Below are 16590 nucleotides of genomic sequence, written 5' to 3'. Positions count from 1 at the left end.
TGGTTAGGTTAGGTTGTGGTTAATTATCACCTTCCCACAGCGGTTGCTTGTTTTTATAAATAGCTTATATGGTGACTCAGCAATAATGCTTATGCACCCTGGTTCACCCAGAATATGAATTGGATATTGCCCAAGTGGCTCCTGTTTGGCAACTTTTCACAAACTATTATGCTAACTAAGTAGGTTGAGTACCTGCAGGAGAAATTCAGTGTTGTGCCAGCGCCAGACTGGAATCCCGTCAAGGCCAGCTTCGCTTTTCTTCTGAGTACTGAGACCGAGACCTATAAAGCTCATTCACTACTCTTAAAGTCGTTTTCCACATTGGCATTCTGGATAGGGTGACAAGATTCTCAAAACAAAAAATCGGGACTGGTGTCATAGAAGTAGGACTGACAGAAGTAGCTATGGCTTTAAGTGGGATGAAAAACGGGGGGGGGGGGGCTGGTCTCTCAAGGGGCTTGGACGATGTAATTGAAGATGTGGCTTAAAATACAAGCTAAAAACATCTGTACTAGCATAGCTTCCCGCCCCAAAAAAGTGCTGCTTCTGTGTTTGTATCCAGATAAATAATATAACGAGTAACATCACACCTAGAACAAGCCTGGACCATTGACTTTGTCAACGGTTGTTAGCTGCATGAGAGAAATAAGCAACAACTTTGGCTTCGCTGTACATAACATTGAAAATGCCTCAGTTCTGGAATGAAGAGGCAGACTGTGAAAGAACTATAATAGGTCTCTTTAAAAGCAGTGAAGGGTGGTGCTGCAGCAATAAGCTTTTTTTTCTTTTCTCAGTGAGGGCAAAAATGGAGAGCCCAATAGAGACCCGTCTCGGCACCTGTGAGAAGTAAAGCAGGCGCACTGAGCAAGAGACTATTTAAACAAGCATTTGCAATGCAATAGGTCTCGTATTGGGAAAGTTTGAGCTATTGGTCTTGTAAATGAATTTTTTTTAATATTTATGTGTTGGTTTTGAAAATAGCTAAATTAATAGCTTTGTCATTTACAAAGCCAATAGTTATAACTTTCGCAAATTGACACCTATAGCAATTGTAATGCAACATGTTTTGTATTTACGTGACTTAGATGTATTGATTACAAATAACAATGGCTTTTAATTTTTTTAAATAATTAATACTTAAATAAATGATTTATAATGGCAATAGCTTAAACTTTTGTGAAGATTTTTGTTCAGTGTATTTTATTGTATTTTTATTGAGACAAAGTGGTGCTGTGGTGGTGCTGAGGGATAATTTGCTGGTGCTGATTGATAATGTCGTGGTGCTGATTGATAATGTCGTGGTGCTGAGTGATGATATGGTGATGCTGGGGTGGCGCTGAGTGATGCTGGGGTGGCGCTGAGTGATGCTGGGGTGGCGCTGAGTGATGGTGGGGTGGCGCTGAGTGATGCTGGGGTGGCGCTGAGTGATGCTGGGGTGGCCCTTAGTGATGCTGGGGTGGCCCTTAGTGATGCTGGGGTGGTGCTGAGTGGTGCTGTGGTGGTGCTGAGTGACTTATACTGTTGTAGCTTCAAGGCAAGCATAGAAGCATCTTCTTTAATGGGGGCGGGGCATCAAGTCAGAGGAGTGTTTGAAAAGATCATTCAATAAAAATAAAGGAGACACCACATCATAGAGTAACCAAAATCCTAAATGCTCAGGAGGTTCCTAATCAACTCTACTAATGAATTGGAAAATTGTGGCTAGGAGGGGAGGGGTACATAGACCAAGAACTAGACGGAAGGCCTTGTAAGGTGAAGGAAGCTCACCACTGCAAAGCAGAGGCCCATCCGTGTTTACAGACAGCTAAGGTTAGGAAAAACGTTGAAGCGGGTAATGTACACCTCATGAGAGATCAACAGATTTTACTTAAGGAGTGGTGACTGTTTGAATGGGAGGCCAAAAAAACACTAGGGTTAAATAAACCAGCGCAAAAGACACGCAGGGTACTGAAAAGCGGCTGTGAAATTAAATGAAAAGCGGCCGCGAAATTAAATTAAAAGCGGCCGGGAAATGCTCTCGGCATTGCGGGAGCGCATTCCTTTGAAGTGTGAAGCAGGGTGCGGGGGAGCAGATCCCTTTGAAGTGAAGCTCTCGGCATTGCTGTGGTGGGTCTGATGCAATGATGCGAGACAGGCGGCTAGGAGAGCAAATGGATAGCGCGTGCGCGGGCACATGCACTCGGCGCAATCCGCCTGGTTTAGCTTTCGTGGATCCAACTCTATAAGTCTCGACATCTGCAATGCGCAAGCGCATTGGCAGAGGTCGAGACCTAAAAACGGGACATTTATCTGTTTAACCCGGGCATTATGCTGCAAATTAAAGAAATGTCCTGTTTTTTGCAAAGTGTCATGACACCGGTTCAAAAAACGGGACCGTCCGGGGAAAACCGGGACGTCTGGTCACCCTTATTCTGGAGAACCATTCATAAGAAGGCCCAGTTTAACAAATCAAATGCATAAGCAATGTCCAGGGTATAAATCACTAATAGTATCTCACAGGCCTCTGGAAAGTCACTGAAACCTAAATGCAGAGGTTGCTAATGCAGGCATCACTGTGGCATGAAGCCTTTCTGAACCTCGAACAGTTTTCCCGCTACCTTCCTGAATCTCCTAACATTCCAGAAAAATCTTATAGTGGCAGTTCAGCAGGAGTTTCATCTATATAACACACTTCTTCGGATCTTAAAAATCCATGAGCTTATGGCCTCATCCCAAGAGTCTGGAGTTCTGACATCCCTTTACGTGTTGAATACAACCGATCTTGCCAAATTGGAATAGTCTTCTCACAAATAGTTTGATATACTATGGCTCATAACGCATCCAGGCCCAAAGCCATTCCTATCTAACAGAAGATGGCGTCATAAACTTCTGCTGCAACATATGAATTAAGCTCAGCCAGTTGCTGAATTCGGGTAACTACAGACCGGTGAACCAATTCCAATTAGAAAATGCCTATTTCTTTTATAAAGCTCGGACAAAAACACAAAGTAGCCTCCTTGTTTACCTGCCAAATACAATGCTTTTGGATCAAATACCTCCTTATGCTTTTCAGTCCTGTCCATACTAGACCTAGAGGGTTTCAATAGTTTACTCCTATTCAAGATGTTGTTCACTTCCCCGTGTAAATATGAAACACATTACTCGTCCAACAATCTACATTTAGTTATTTGTATCAAAATTCCCAGCAAAAGCCTTGTATAAATCCACATATAGCTGAGAGTACATTGAATTTAAGAAATATTTGTCTTAATTTCGTGTACCACTTCAGGATCCAATAGGAGCTGAGCTTGCTGCCCATGGTATGTTATTTTGTATGGAACAAGAGACCGACTACCCAACGATCTAAAACGGATTCCACCTCAAATTCAACTAATGCTGAGCTGGCTATTACAAACCAGTCTATCCAGGAAAACTGGTCAAATTTCATTTGAATGGCCACATTTCTTTTGAATGGCACTATAACATCTTTGTACCAAGTGCCCGCTCCCTCCAGATGTCACATAATACTACATGGTATGATTCCTTCCTATTTATCAACAGTATGCTCCGTTCCCCCTCCTTATGGTCTGAATCCGCTCTTCTACTTCCTCCATATGTCTTTGATTATGCATGTTTTTCTAAATATGAGATGCACTGCTAGAAATGTCATATGGACCTTTGACACCAAACTTTTCAGTTTGTCCTTTCTTTTCTCTAACTCCTACTACTGAACCTCCGCCAGGGAGGGAAATGTAAAAATAAAGCACCTAAAAAGGCTTGTAAGGCAACCTCTAGGACCTACTTTTTAATGAAGAAGAAAAAAAATAACTGGATCGTCACCTGATTCTTTCTCTTATGTTTCAACTAATAGGGATCTTTATGTATGTCATGAGAGAGGAACCTGCTGTTAGGATTCATTTTCTGTTTCCCTCTAAAATCTCAAATCATTTCAAAGCTTATTTATGTTTTTTGCAGAAATATTTTTTTCAAAAACTGCATGAACTCTCTAACATTTTGGGTCTATTAGGTATCTTAATTTTCTACGTCCTGCTCAATCCACGTCTATTCCCTTTCCAAATGTCTCACTTTAGTGCAGCTTAGCTAGAGGTAAAAATTTGCGGTGGGAATTGCAACAACGCTTGTTGGGGATACTGAAAGCGTAGATGATCTCTCAACAGGCAATATTGTGAAGCTTCAACTGTACCTAAAGTCTAGATGTTGCCTACCGTATTCTTAGGTCTATCACCTATTTGTAAATAAATGTAATCAGTCTAAAGTTGTTTATTTGTCAAATTACTGTCTAGTGACACTTCATGCTTCAAATTGATGTTCTCTAAATAGTTTCGCTGGATGGAACTATGTGGTTGAGCATACATTATTCATTATGAATGCAAAGGGTAAGTTCGAGAAATGCTTAATTAAAACACATATGAAAAATACTGCCATCTCCTAAACCTGCTATAGCCATGGAGTAATATCTTGAGGGCGGATGGTGTATTTTTGGTAACTTGTTTAGCAATTGCTCTTGTACTATCACTGTTTTGTCCACTGCTCTTCCTCAAACTTTGTATTGATTCTTTCTCTAATAGAGAGCCTTCTTCCTTTTCTATAACCAGTTCTCTGCTTCCTCTTTTTTTGCGGAAGCAGTTCCCCCGTAGCGGTTTCCCTCGCTATATAAACATTGTGAACTAATTTCTTAATCTCTCCACTCCTAACATATGCTTTACTTCTTGTCCGGTATCATGGACTGCAAAACTGGTCCTCTTTACCTCCTAATTTTAGTGTGCAGGACGTTCTAGCCTTCCCAAAAAAATACCGGTCTGTCTTATGTGAGTCAGTGGTATCACATCCTCCTACACCCTTGCACAGATCCTGAACCCTTGTCTACATGTGATTTACGTGGCTGCCTTAGAGATTACTGCACTAGTATTCCACTCGCTGTCTTCAGCAAGAATGCAGTTATTTTCCTGCTGCATGACTCTCCGTCATGCTGAGCATTTGCAAACCTCCACAGACCAAGGGGACTATTCCATGGATGTTCTGTTTCGCTGACAGATTTTCTGTTCCCTCACATAAGCTGTCTGTCTGCAGCAGCCCCAACATGCCACCAACAGGAATATCACAGGCCTGCCAAGTGACTTGGCTGGAATCGTTCTATGGCACACTCACATTCCAGTAGAGCAGGATAGACTGCTGCTGCAGTGACCTACTCTTCTCATGGGGACATGCACCATAAACTGCTGACCCAGGGATGCCTCCCCAGATCAGGTTAGTTTAAGGAAATGTTTGAAATCTCATTTTTGGGAGGTTGCATGGGAAATATGCTGCAGGGCTCCCATCCAGTCTGAAAGGTTATCCCTCCCTATCCTTTCCAAAAAAATCTCCTGTAATATTCATCAGTCACCGTCTGCAGTTCCGACTGTAGGTGACCGTGATCAAGCCAGTGAGTGGAACACAGCTGTACTAAATATGAGCAATTCACAGGCAAAGCTGAAGCATTGGCCCCTGGGCAAATAATCATTTCTGGGCAGACTACCAGCCCCTTCATTTTTAGAGCACTGCTGCCGCCGGATGGAAAATGTGGAAGTTGAACAACTAATTCAAGGCTCCATGTGAGACACATATTGTGATCAAAAGCTCCTTCTTACTGCATTATGCTTGTGAAGATATTCAAGCTATTATTTGGCATACCAAATACAGGTGATTACATAAGCTTTGAGGCTGAAGTAGCAGGGTTAGAAGCCTACTTTATTCCACAAATAAATCCTGACTGACCGTTATGTCCTCTCACAGGGGCAACAGAACGAGGGCAATTCAGTAGATCGCTTTGGTGCCCACCTGCACGAACTGTACAGATAACAAGGTAAAGGAAGTAGGGGAGCAACTGATGCATGGCCACCCATTGTCAGTACTGCGACAGAGGGTCCTGAATGATGCATGAGCAATCGGCATGCTGGGACATTCCATTAAACATGTGAATTTAAGTGATGGACTGAGCCTTGGCTCATATGGCCATCAAAGAACGTGATCAACAACGGCCTATCAAAACAGGCAGTTGATTTATTAAGGAGAAAATCCAAGATGAAGGGTGTGAAGCTGGAATATATATGACTCGAAGAAGTGACAGACAAGTGGCTACAATAGGCTGTAGTGGTCCTGTAGTGGTCCTGCTTGCTGCAAGTGCATGTTCTGCATATGGTAAAGACTGCTCCAATGGCATACATTCAAATTACTTTGCTAATGTGTGAAATGGAAACAGAAGAGTAAGAGCCATGTTGGGAAGAAATGACATGAATTGAACCCTTGGGATGCTTTAATAGGATCAGCAGTGGACATGCTCCTCCTGAAGTCCAGAATCTCAAGCAGATCCAGTGGTTTGTAGATAGGTGAGCAGAGGACACTCGTTTTCTGATTATCTCTCATGTGACAACACGCGGCTTAAAGGTAACTGCTTTGATCATTTTTGCGGTGTCTATTAAAGTCATGGAGAGGAGGCAATATAAACAACACTGAGACCACACTTAACTTTCACCAAGGCAAGACTATATGCTTAAGGAGGGCACTCCTGTTGAAATTTTCAGAAACATTTGTGATCAAACGGCATCATAATAACCAATCTGAGCAAGTCAGATTCTTTGTGACCGAAGGCGGCCCGACGCCTTGCTGAGTTTTGGAACTGATCTTTTTTGACCGATCTGTAAACACACCTGGGATATCGAACCACTGAAAGAATTCTACAACTGCGTTGAGGTACTCGGCTGTCTATAGCAAAAGAATATAGCACTTCCTATTGATCCAATAATAAAACCAATTTGACCTCAGTATAGACAAATAAGCTTCCACGTGAGGCCCCCAGAATAATCTAAACTGATCAAGTTGAAACAGGAAGTCATAGAAAATTATCTGGCCAATACCCTGGGTATCCGCCATGTTGGTGACAACAAAGCCAAAGTAATGATGTGCAGTAAGAATTTGCATTAACCTGTGTTTGCCCCCTCAGAGTATTAAGAGGTAAGGTTCCATCATGACAGCAATTAATCTACTCTCTGACCTAAATGGTGTGCGCTGATTTTGAAAATGCAATTTGAATGCAGGATATCACCAGCTGAATTGTAAGATGAGAAGCCGGTCTATCGCTATGTTTGTGTGTTTCATTAACAGGTGAAGTTTTTAGAACCCAATATCAGCAGCAATTTCCATATTAGTATTGGTTCTGAATGATGGTGTGATAGTCTTATCAGTGCAAACATGAATTGTTGACAATCGGTCTCTGCTAAGAGCTACACTTCAACTCACCCAAGGATTTTGCATGATCCTTGACCTGGTAAAGTGTGAATTTCTTAGACAAAATGCACTTTTTTGAGTGGTGGTGTTAGCATAGACCTGGAGAAGGCCAGTGACCTACTCAAATGGAGAATGTGACAGAACTTAAACGTTTTCTGGACATGGCAACGTACTGCAGGTATATAAATCCTGGCATTGCGCCCGTAACTACTGTTGCACCAGCTAACATCAATTGTTCCCAGGGTATGGTTATTGCTTGATTAGGTATTCCATGAAACTAAGAGTGCTGAAGGAAGCTGTAAGGAAGTACTTTGATTCAAAGATAAGGACTGACTTAGTGGTGGATGCCAGCTTTGTGGAAATAAAGCTGTGTTGCAGCAACAAAAAACGCAATTAGGATGACTGAAGTGTATGCAAGCAATCTATTCAAGAATTGAACGGAAACCTAGGTATTCTGATTGGGCTCTGTCCATTTTCATTTATGTACTTATGGAAATGGAGTTCAAACTAGTGACAGGACTTGAACGCTAGAATGAGCATTTATGGTCCCTCATCTCAACCATGTAAACATTTGAAAAATGGGCACTGTAGATCCAAAAATACCTCTTCACAATTCTCTACAGACCAGACATCAACAACCTGCTTATTTCTGGAACATCTTCAGCTTGAATGCATGAAGCCCACTCTTTTATGTGCAACACAGAGGAACCTGTGTTTCTAGTATTCAAGTCCCCTGCTCTAATGCGATCGACTGGGTAGTTATTTTGGTAGTGGTCAAGGAACCCGAATTCTACAGAGAGCCCTCTCAGCTATTAAAGAAAACCAGTGGAAGACATTTTTAGCCAATCTCCAGTCCAAAGATGCAGCCAGTCGAGCAGTATTGTTCGCTCTCTGTCGGGGGCGCCCAGAGTTAAGTGTCACAGTGGATTGAATGTACTGAAATGAAACAACATTGTAGTGCTATGGACCAAAGTGGTCCAATTGGCACACCAAGTTCACTAGAGCATAACAAAAACTATGGCTCCCAGGTATGGCTACCATGTTCATGGAGACCTGTCAATAGTTGCGAGCTGTGTAATGTGACTGGTGTAGAATATAAGTCTGATCTCGAATTGATGGAAGATGACATAACACCCAATGGTCATCTGTTGGTGTGGATGTCAGCATTTTGGCCAATTGACTTACCTATTAGTCCTGATGGAGCAACATAATGAATCCCTAGTAGCTGAATCTGTATGTACACTTTCTTCCACCATGTGAAACCATAAACTAGTGCAAATCCTGAATTCCACTGCCTACTGCAAGTGATTAAAACAGTCAATTTGCCACCTTTCAAGGCTGCGAAATCCAGATTGATCTGAAAAGCCTGGAGATATGTTATTGCAACATAGCACCTCGATGTTCTAGGGAAAGTATCCGTTCATGAGAACTCCAAAGGTTCTGCAGATCAACTAAGTAGAATAAAATGAAAATTGAGTGGGTTATCCACAACTTTTTGTGCACTTACAGGAATACGCATCATAGAAATATATCAATTACGCAGCCACCAGTCTTGTGTTTGGGGAACAATCAGATGTTGTTCCAGTAGTAACATCCAGTCCTAGTTACTCAGGCCACTTGACGACGTCGGTTTAAGAACAACCAATATGCTATCCAGAAGAGTGGCTAGCCAGTGTGACTGACAGTATTCATAGGGTGCTCATCGGAAATTGCCATCCTGTAGGCAAGTTTTCGCCACTATTGTAGTGTGGCTCTTAGACTGTGGCTCAAATTAAAGGAACTCTGGTTACAGCTACCCGTATTGCTGAACAGCGCAATCTTAATGTATCTTTCTTCAACGGGCTAAAATCACGCACCAACGAACTAGGAGGAGTAGTAAATAGAAATTAGTGAATGCCAGAGGAACCAGCACCGCACTGGAGAACACTTCCACCCCATTCTCACTGGAATCTTTGGTCGATGCTATACCCAAAATGGCAATAGAGCGTTTTGCTCCATTCCCATGTTGGGTATAGCATCGACCAGTGTGGTAGGTCCAGGGAAACTCCATAAGGATCTAGATGTAACCCAAGGCCTCTGCCATCTATATGGTTGACAGTCTGTGTGGTGAATGAGCGGTTCATATAAAGTCTGAACTCCTGTTTTAGTACATTATTTATATCCACATAGTGCAGGAATGTGGTGTCACCGGGTCCCTGTTATGCACGTCACACGAAGGCTTGCATACACCAACGTTGCAGGGCTCGAGTGTATTATCAGTAAAGGGTAATCTTTGAACGCATGCAGCCAGAAAGTTCCTCTGCAAGGTTTGAGCAGTGATTGGCTCTTCTATCTGTACTTGCCCCAAATTGCTGTGCCTATGAATAAGAATGTGACGTCATTTGATGTACTAATTTTCAGTGACCGAAACCACCATACTCTTGTTGCTTAATAGTAACAACTGATCAGGAAAGGTTGTCCGTGCCCTGAAACCCTCTCCCTGTATAAACACGCCTGATGGCATGTTGAAATTAGTCTTTTTCTGGGAGGGGGGGGGGGGGGGAGGATTTATTCCACCTCTCTGCCAGAATTCGTATAAATTGTTTCCTGATAATATTTGTTGCCTCCCACTAATCTCCTACAAACTAGCATCTATTGGCGAGGCCTGTTCTGCAGTTCACACTTAAAACTGTAAGACCTGTCATTTTGGTGAAACAGCTACTCCATTTATGGGAGCGAGAGAGGAGACACTTGAGCATTCCAAGAGCACGAGGCATTGACGTGGCCGACTCCTCATTCATAATTGAAGTTAATTAGTACTTGTACGTCAATGGCCGTGTACAGTATTTCACAGTACAACATTTGAATGTAAGATGAAGCAATGACGTTCCCTGAATAGCGCATAGAGCCCCTTTTTTCCGTGCATTCCTTTTAGTCCTGTTTATTATATAATACACTCGGGACGACAAATGCCGGGAGAAAAAAAGGAACTGATAGTTGCACGGCACAGGGGAATCAAACAATAACTCTTCTTACTGCTCTTTAAACCATTGTTCATCTGCTACATACTCTGACATTTTGGGCAGACCTATTTTCGTTCAAACAGTGAAGCTTGTATTCAAAATCTTTACTTTCGCAAAAAGCGTCAAAAAGAGATTTCACTTTACATTGCTTTCATTAGTCCCAATTCGTCACCAGAACTTGGGCTGGGGGTGATTGACTGTGTCTAGGCTGGAACAGTAAACCACAGCACGCAGAGCACTATATCCGTCCGCCACCTGCCCTTGGGAATGCGAGCTTCATAGAAACCCAGGCAATAAAACTAAATATGGCGCTCGTTTTCCTGACTTCGCTAATTTGTGCTCTCGCCCCTTGTCTGTAGTAGATGTTCTTTGTTAGCACGTTCTACTCGCGTAGTGTGCTGCAATTTGCAGTTTGTGCCGCAGAAGTATTTGAGTAGGGTATCGAAACATCCACAGTTGCTCTCATTTTTACTTGTGAGCTGAACATGGTCATTGATGTACATACAGTAACTCGCCAGCCCTTTTCGACCAATCCTGTGGTCTGCAAGAGATCTGAGCAGATTTTTCACCCCAAAAGGCCATTTAAAGAGTACCGCACTGCGATTAATCTAGTCGCATCAAACGCTAAAATAATAGTCTGGAAATCTCAAAGTATCAAGAGATGCCCTTCTTAGGTAGCCTGATAGGTTAATGTGTGGGTCGGAAGCGCTACCGACCAACACAATGTTTCAGAAATTCTGCATTGAGTTTCATTTTGCAAATATATAACATTTTGTTTGTTATTTTAAATGTTAACCCTTATGACATAAATGCAATGTGCATTATACATGTGGTGATGTGAGGGCCCTGGGCCAGCATCGCTAAGAATGGACACACAGGACACAGTAGTGGGGTGGTACAACTGGTCATAAGCACGTGCGGTCAGCCCCTTTTATTAGCAGGGTCATCTGACTGATGACGCCTGTGGTGGGTGGGTGTTCAGTGTGGGTTACACCATACTGTAACACTAGAATGCTGACTCTACGTCACTACAATACAAACACGCTCAGTCTTACCTACACACGAAAGTGTCACATTTGTTGTAAACACCAACAATAAAGTGTAGGACATATAGTTCCATTGCGATGTTCCCTTCATTGGCCCATGTTTTCCGGTGTTCCTTGGACAAACTCTAGACAGCTGTGATCGCTTTAGTGCAATCGCAATAATCCATGCCCCAACACCATCACTCTGAGCATTTACATTTTTTTTGTGCTCGACAAGCAAACTGACTCTGTTATGATTGAAAACCTTAATTGTTGCCATGCTTATTTGCAAGAAAATGTAAATTTTTAGGGGTGGTACTTATGCTGAGTATATCTGAAAATCAATTTATATGGCCTCCTTTTTAGATCGAGCCTGGGCAGCGCATGAGCTGCTCTGCGAGGCAGGCTGTATTCATGTATGGACTTGAAGCTCCGCCCATTTTTTTCAATTGGTTCCTGTTACTGTCCTTTCTAAGTGGCTGCTTTTGATTCATGAATAGGCTTAGTAGCCCCCCGCCCACCTTAGTACGCCATGTCTGCATTTGAAATCTCCGATGAGGACTGAACTTTTTACTTTTCGTGTTACAGGGTCTATTTTATCTACAGTCTGTGAGCACTATAATCTTTAATGATTTTCTCCTATTGCAGGCATAATGTGTTTTCTTGCAAGGGTGCCTGCTTGATCACTTGGTTAATTTAGTGTAATATTAAATATGCACAGACGCCATGCTTGATCATGGCGTCCGCTTAATTTACTATGCACGGGCACTGCGCATGATGTTGAAGCACAGTGCCCATTTGCTCATAATTGTATTTTTTATAAATCCTCAAACGTGGCCCTCCCAGTGCCCCATCTGAGGGTGGGCCTGGCGCCAATGTTTTAATAAATAAAAATAAAAATGGAGGCCGCTTTTTTTAATTTGCCATCACCGCAAAACACGTTAACAAAAGGCATTGTCATTCACAATGCCAATCCCCAGGTCTCTCAAATGCGAGACCTATTGCATTGCAAATACTGGTTTCCTTAATGTCCGCGCCAACTTTCCTTTCAACCACTTGTCAAAAAGAGGTGTTTTGAGTACTGATCTGTGCCAACAATTCTAATGTATGGTATCCACACTGAGCACGTGTTGCAGTGAGGACCGAAACCAGAGGAGAGGTAATTACATTCACAAAGCTTCAGTTAGACTACAACATATTGGTCCCTCCTTTCATTGTCAAGTAGTAAAAATCTATGGATGTGGCATCCAGCAACTCTCTGGATGTGGCATCCAAAGAGGTGCTTAATGTGTTATCACAGTTTGGATCAAGTGCCATTTGTTATTGGCCTAGCATTTTTTTACCTTATTAGTGTTGTCATTTTTTAAAGAATTAGATTCCTGATGGGTTTTATTGAAGGGTTTTTCCGGTCAATATTTTTAGTTGGATCCTCCCTTTTGCTGGCTCCCATGCACCATTTATCCGCAAGACTGAACTAGACATTGGGGTGTGTGCATCTCTGTGATTAGATTTAATTTGTGGTAGGCTTGAGTAATACCAAAAAATGATAGGCACCTGCTTTTAGCCACCTATGACAGATACGATGTGTTTCTGCAGTGAATCGCCTCACAGAGGTGTTAAAAAAAACACTCATTCTGTTGGCTTTACCTGCCACCTCAGGTACAGAAAAGGAAATGCATCCTATCATTAAAACCTTTCGTATATTTTAGGGTGGGGACTTCACCAACCACAATGGTACTGGCGGAAAATCCATCTATGGCAGCAGATTTCCAGATGAGAACTTCATCCTAAAACACACTGGCTCTGGTAAGTATATGGAGGCGCCTCGCCTACCTCTTGCTTTGTGTGTCTCTTATATTTTTTCTTTAGTGAGGACAGCTTGAGTCTCATTTTAAATCTACAGTGATCAGGATTATGTTGGCACTTTTAAGTGGCTTCTTTGCAATCTGTAGTGATTAGACCTGCATGGTGATTGCTTTGTGCCTTTTTGAATCTGCACTGATAGGCCAACATGGCAGTTGTTTGGTGTCGACTAAAATAAGCACCACCCCAAACAAATCTCTGCATACTTGACCCCCGGTTACTAGCCTCTTTCTCTGATTTGTGTGTTGTCCTAAATTAAATGCTGCTCACTTTTAAAAATAAACACATTTATTTGGCCTGTACAACTGATTTCTTGTATTAAAATAAGTTGGCACTGTTGTACATGGCTATCTGACTTGCTTTATGGCACTTATGGTGTGTATTCTGCTTCGGAAACTCTTGACTACTAACGGTTACCACCACCGTTAATACATTCGTTTGCATCCGAGTCTACATTACCTGGAGGCCAACGTTTGTAAGGGCCTAGACACTTAACCATGCTCTACAATGTTTTCTGCCAGTATTTTGACTCCGAAGATTGCAGGAATTGTGATGGGGCTCACATAAGTATGACGGGTGTTTCTTTTGTTGTAGGTGTCCTTTCGATGGCCAATGCTGGCCCAAACACCAACGGGTCTCAGTTTTTCATCTGCACAGTCGAGACTGAGTGGTAAGTACTCCTGAATTGGAGATAGTACGTAGGTTGGTCGCATTGTAAGTCTTGAATCGCCCAAAAACTGTGTAGCTGTCCACTCTATTCCTTTACCATTAGTAGACCTGCATTTTGCAGCCTTACGCGTGTATCGCGTAGGAATCTGAGCTGTCGTCACTGTTTTGTGAGGGCATGGAGGCTGAAGGCTCTTTGCAAAGCCACCCGGCTTTATTGAAGAAGGGTTTCTCCCCGGCATAAAATACCCATCTCTTTAAACTGTACATCACCACATGGCAGAACAAGGACCGAACAGCCCACTGCCAGTCAATACAGGGAATGCAGCAATCCATCCCTTTTCAGAGGGCCCTGTTCAAGCACCAGTAATGTCAACCTAAAGAAATTGCCTTCAGTGTAGAGGCTGTTGATAGCAAGTAAATTGGCAACCTCTACAAATGGTCATAATTGTTTATGAATATGGATTGTGTATGCATTAGCATAATTTTTTTTTTTTTTTTAAAGTGAAGGCATGTCTCATCAGATGTAGTTCATGTGCTACCACAGCAGACTGGCCATCCAAGGAGCGCTAACCTGACTCATCTGTTTCCATTTGTCTCTTTCCTCACAGGTTGGACAATAAACATGTTGTGTTCGGGTATGTCAAAGATGGCATGAACGTAGTAAAGAAAATGGAGAACTTAGGCAGCAAGAACGGCAGGACCTCCAAAAGGATTGTCGTAGCAGATTGCGGGCAGTTGCCAGAGTCGCAAGACCGGTCCATGTGATTGGAGGGAATCTGGACTGTAGATGTTTGGGACTTGTAATTTATAGAACATTAGAAGCTGTGAAGAATGGGGTACGGTTGTCGGTGGGCCAGGTGTGAGATGTGAACTGTCTTTATTATGCCACTCTGGTGACTGGTCATCGTATTATTCTGTGGGAAAGGGAAAGCATGCTGCAATGTTTACACAGTTTTGCCCATTATATGTGCCTCTCTCCTGTGAAGGTGAAGATGTTTTGGGAGCCATTTGCCTTCTCGTAGGATCTACTACTGCTTTGCCACAGAATGTTCACCTTGTGCCTGCGTGTGGGACTTCAGTTTTTTTCTTTCTTTCAGTGAATTTCTTGTAAATTTTACAGAGGTGGTAATGTGTAGTTGTTTTTATATAACCTGTGGCCATTAATGATTACCTGGATAGACAAGATATATTTAACCATACATACGTATTTATTCTCCGGGTAAAACCAATTTTACCTCCTACCATGCTGTCAGATTGTAGAAGAAGCATGTACGCCTGCTGATTACTTCTATTTTGAGTTCTTTTTGGAGAACGTCTCTTTTTCTGAAAACATTGTGAATCCCTCTCGAGTTGGGCAGACTTGAACAAAGAAAATCCTGATATTACTGTGAAGCTAATTTAAAATTAATCTGAGAACTCTGTGCATTAAAATATACGTTTTAGAACCGAGCATATTAACTTCGCAAGAAATGTTTTTGGAACTTTGTAATGTAGGCGTTGACAACGTATGCCCATACATGACATGGAGCCATGCTTGTAAATAACTGCATACCTGTAATGTAAAGGTTCATACAGGTGGCGTGCTCTGGTTGGCATTGGCAGATTAGGAGATTAAGTATATTTTAAATCTGATATCCTGCATGGATATTTTATGGGCTTCTTGTGATAATAAACCTGATTTAAGATGGAGCTTAAAGCAATGTCAAATGGGCCCCTCTCTTGCTACATGTACTCGTATGCTACACATGCTTATGACCGCTTGGCTGCTGTGTTTTGCCTGTTGGTCCTAATACACAGACGATCTGTACCTAAAAAACAGCCCTTCCACCATGTTGACTTTCATCACGGCCTGTTTTCCAAAGCGGCTGATTTGATAAGCTATTTTAGTTGATTTGCATATTCGATAACAGACCTACTCCTCAGGGATAAAAAGTAATGATTTAGGTTATCTTAAAATTAGTGTTCACCATTATTGATGGTGCAAGTGGGCATTCTATTCGTGCTGCATTTTCAAAGTTTGAGTGGATTGTAAAATATAAATCTGTATGTTCATTGAAGTATGTTTTTGCAAATTCAGAGCAACGCCTCCCACATTCCCTCCTCTCGGCAGCAGGAGATAAGACCATTGCAGTATACCAGTTTCAGTCTCATGTCTGCTAATTACGTATTTGTATGAGACCAATTAATGATTCTATGAAGTAAATAGGTTTAATTTTGTTTGGGCAGCATGAGGTGTAAGAATACTGCTGTATCACCATTTTACAGAGTGCACATTTTTATCCATGTTTTACTGTACACGGATGCACAAGGAGACCTTTAACCTTCAAAGTGACTTAATAACACGTGTTGTCTGGTGCTTATTTTCAATAATAAACAATATTTTGTTAGTAACTCCTCACTTGTCTTCATTGCGAACCTGGTCCTCTCCTGACGTGCTTTCATCTTTGTTTATGTCCTCGAAATTCCAGGTTGCGGAAAAATATAGCTGAAAACTACTGATTTTGACAAGGTGTAAAATATTCTAAATTCCATTTTTTTATATATAATCTTAATTTAAGTATCCCTGGGCCTGGCTGGTCAATGCAAGAGTGAACCCTTGCACACGGATCATTTAATGCTCTCTCAGAACTCCCGCTTTACAGGTATTTGTGGGCTTGGACCTCTAACGTGCAGAAATATAAGACCAGATTAGGGTAGTGCAGAAATGATCTCTTCTGGTGGAATTTGTGGTACAAAGCTTGGAAACGTGTGTTGGACTGGGAGACGAA

General features: G+C 42.1%; 1 protein-coding gene across 1 annotated transcript in view; it reads left to right on the top strand.

Annotated features, from left to right (window-relative positions):
* The window catches only part of PPIF (peptidylprolyl isomerase F), a 58304-nt gene extending 42091 nt beyond the window's left edge, over positions 1 to 16213 (top strand). The window contains exons 4-6 of the mRNA XM_086922433.1: positions 13000 to 13096; positions 13748 to 13823; positions 14431 to 16213. Of these exons, the coding sequence (XP_086778559.1) occupies positions 13000 to 13096; positions 13748 to 13823; positions 14431 to 14587 (330 nt within the window). The 3' untranslated portion in view covers positions 14588 to 16213. The remainder of the gene's footprint in view (positions 1 to 12999; positions 13097 to 13747; positions 13824 to 14430) is intronic.
* Positions 16214 to 16590: the final 377 nt, after the last annotated feature.

Source organism: Lissotriton vulgaris, chromosome 5, assembly GCF_964263255.1.
Source record: "Lissotriton vulgaris chromosome 5, aLisVul1.2, whole genome shotgun sequence".
In the NCBI taxonomy this organism is placed as follows: domain Eukaryota; kingdom Metazoa; phylum Chordata; class Amphibia; order Caudata; family Salamandridae; genus Lissotriton; species Lissotriton vulgaris.
This window is presented reverse-complemented; position numbering and strand designations above follow the sequence as displayed.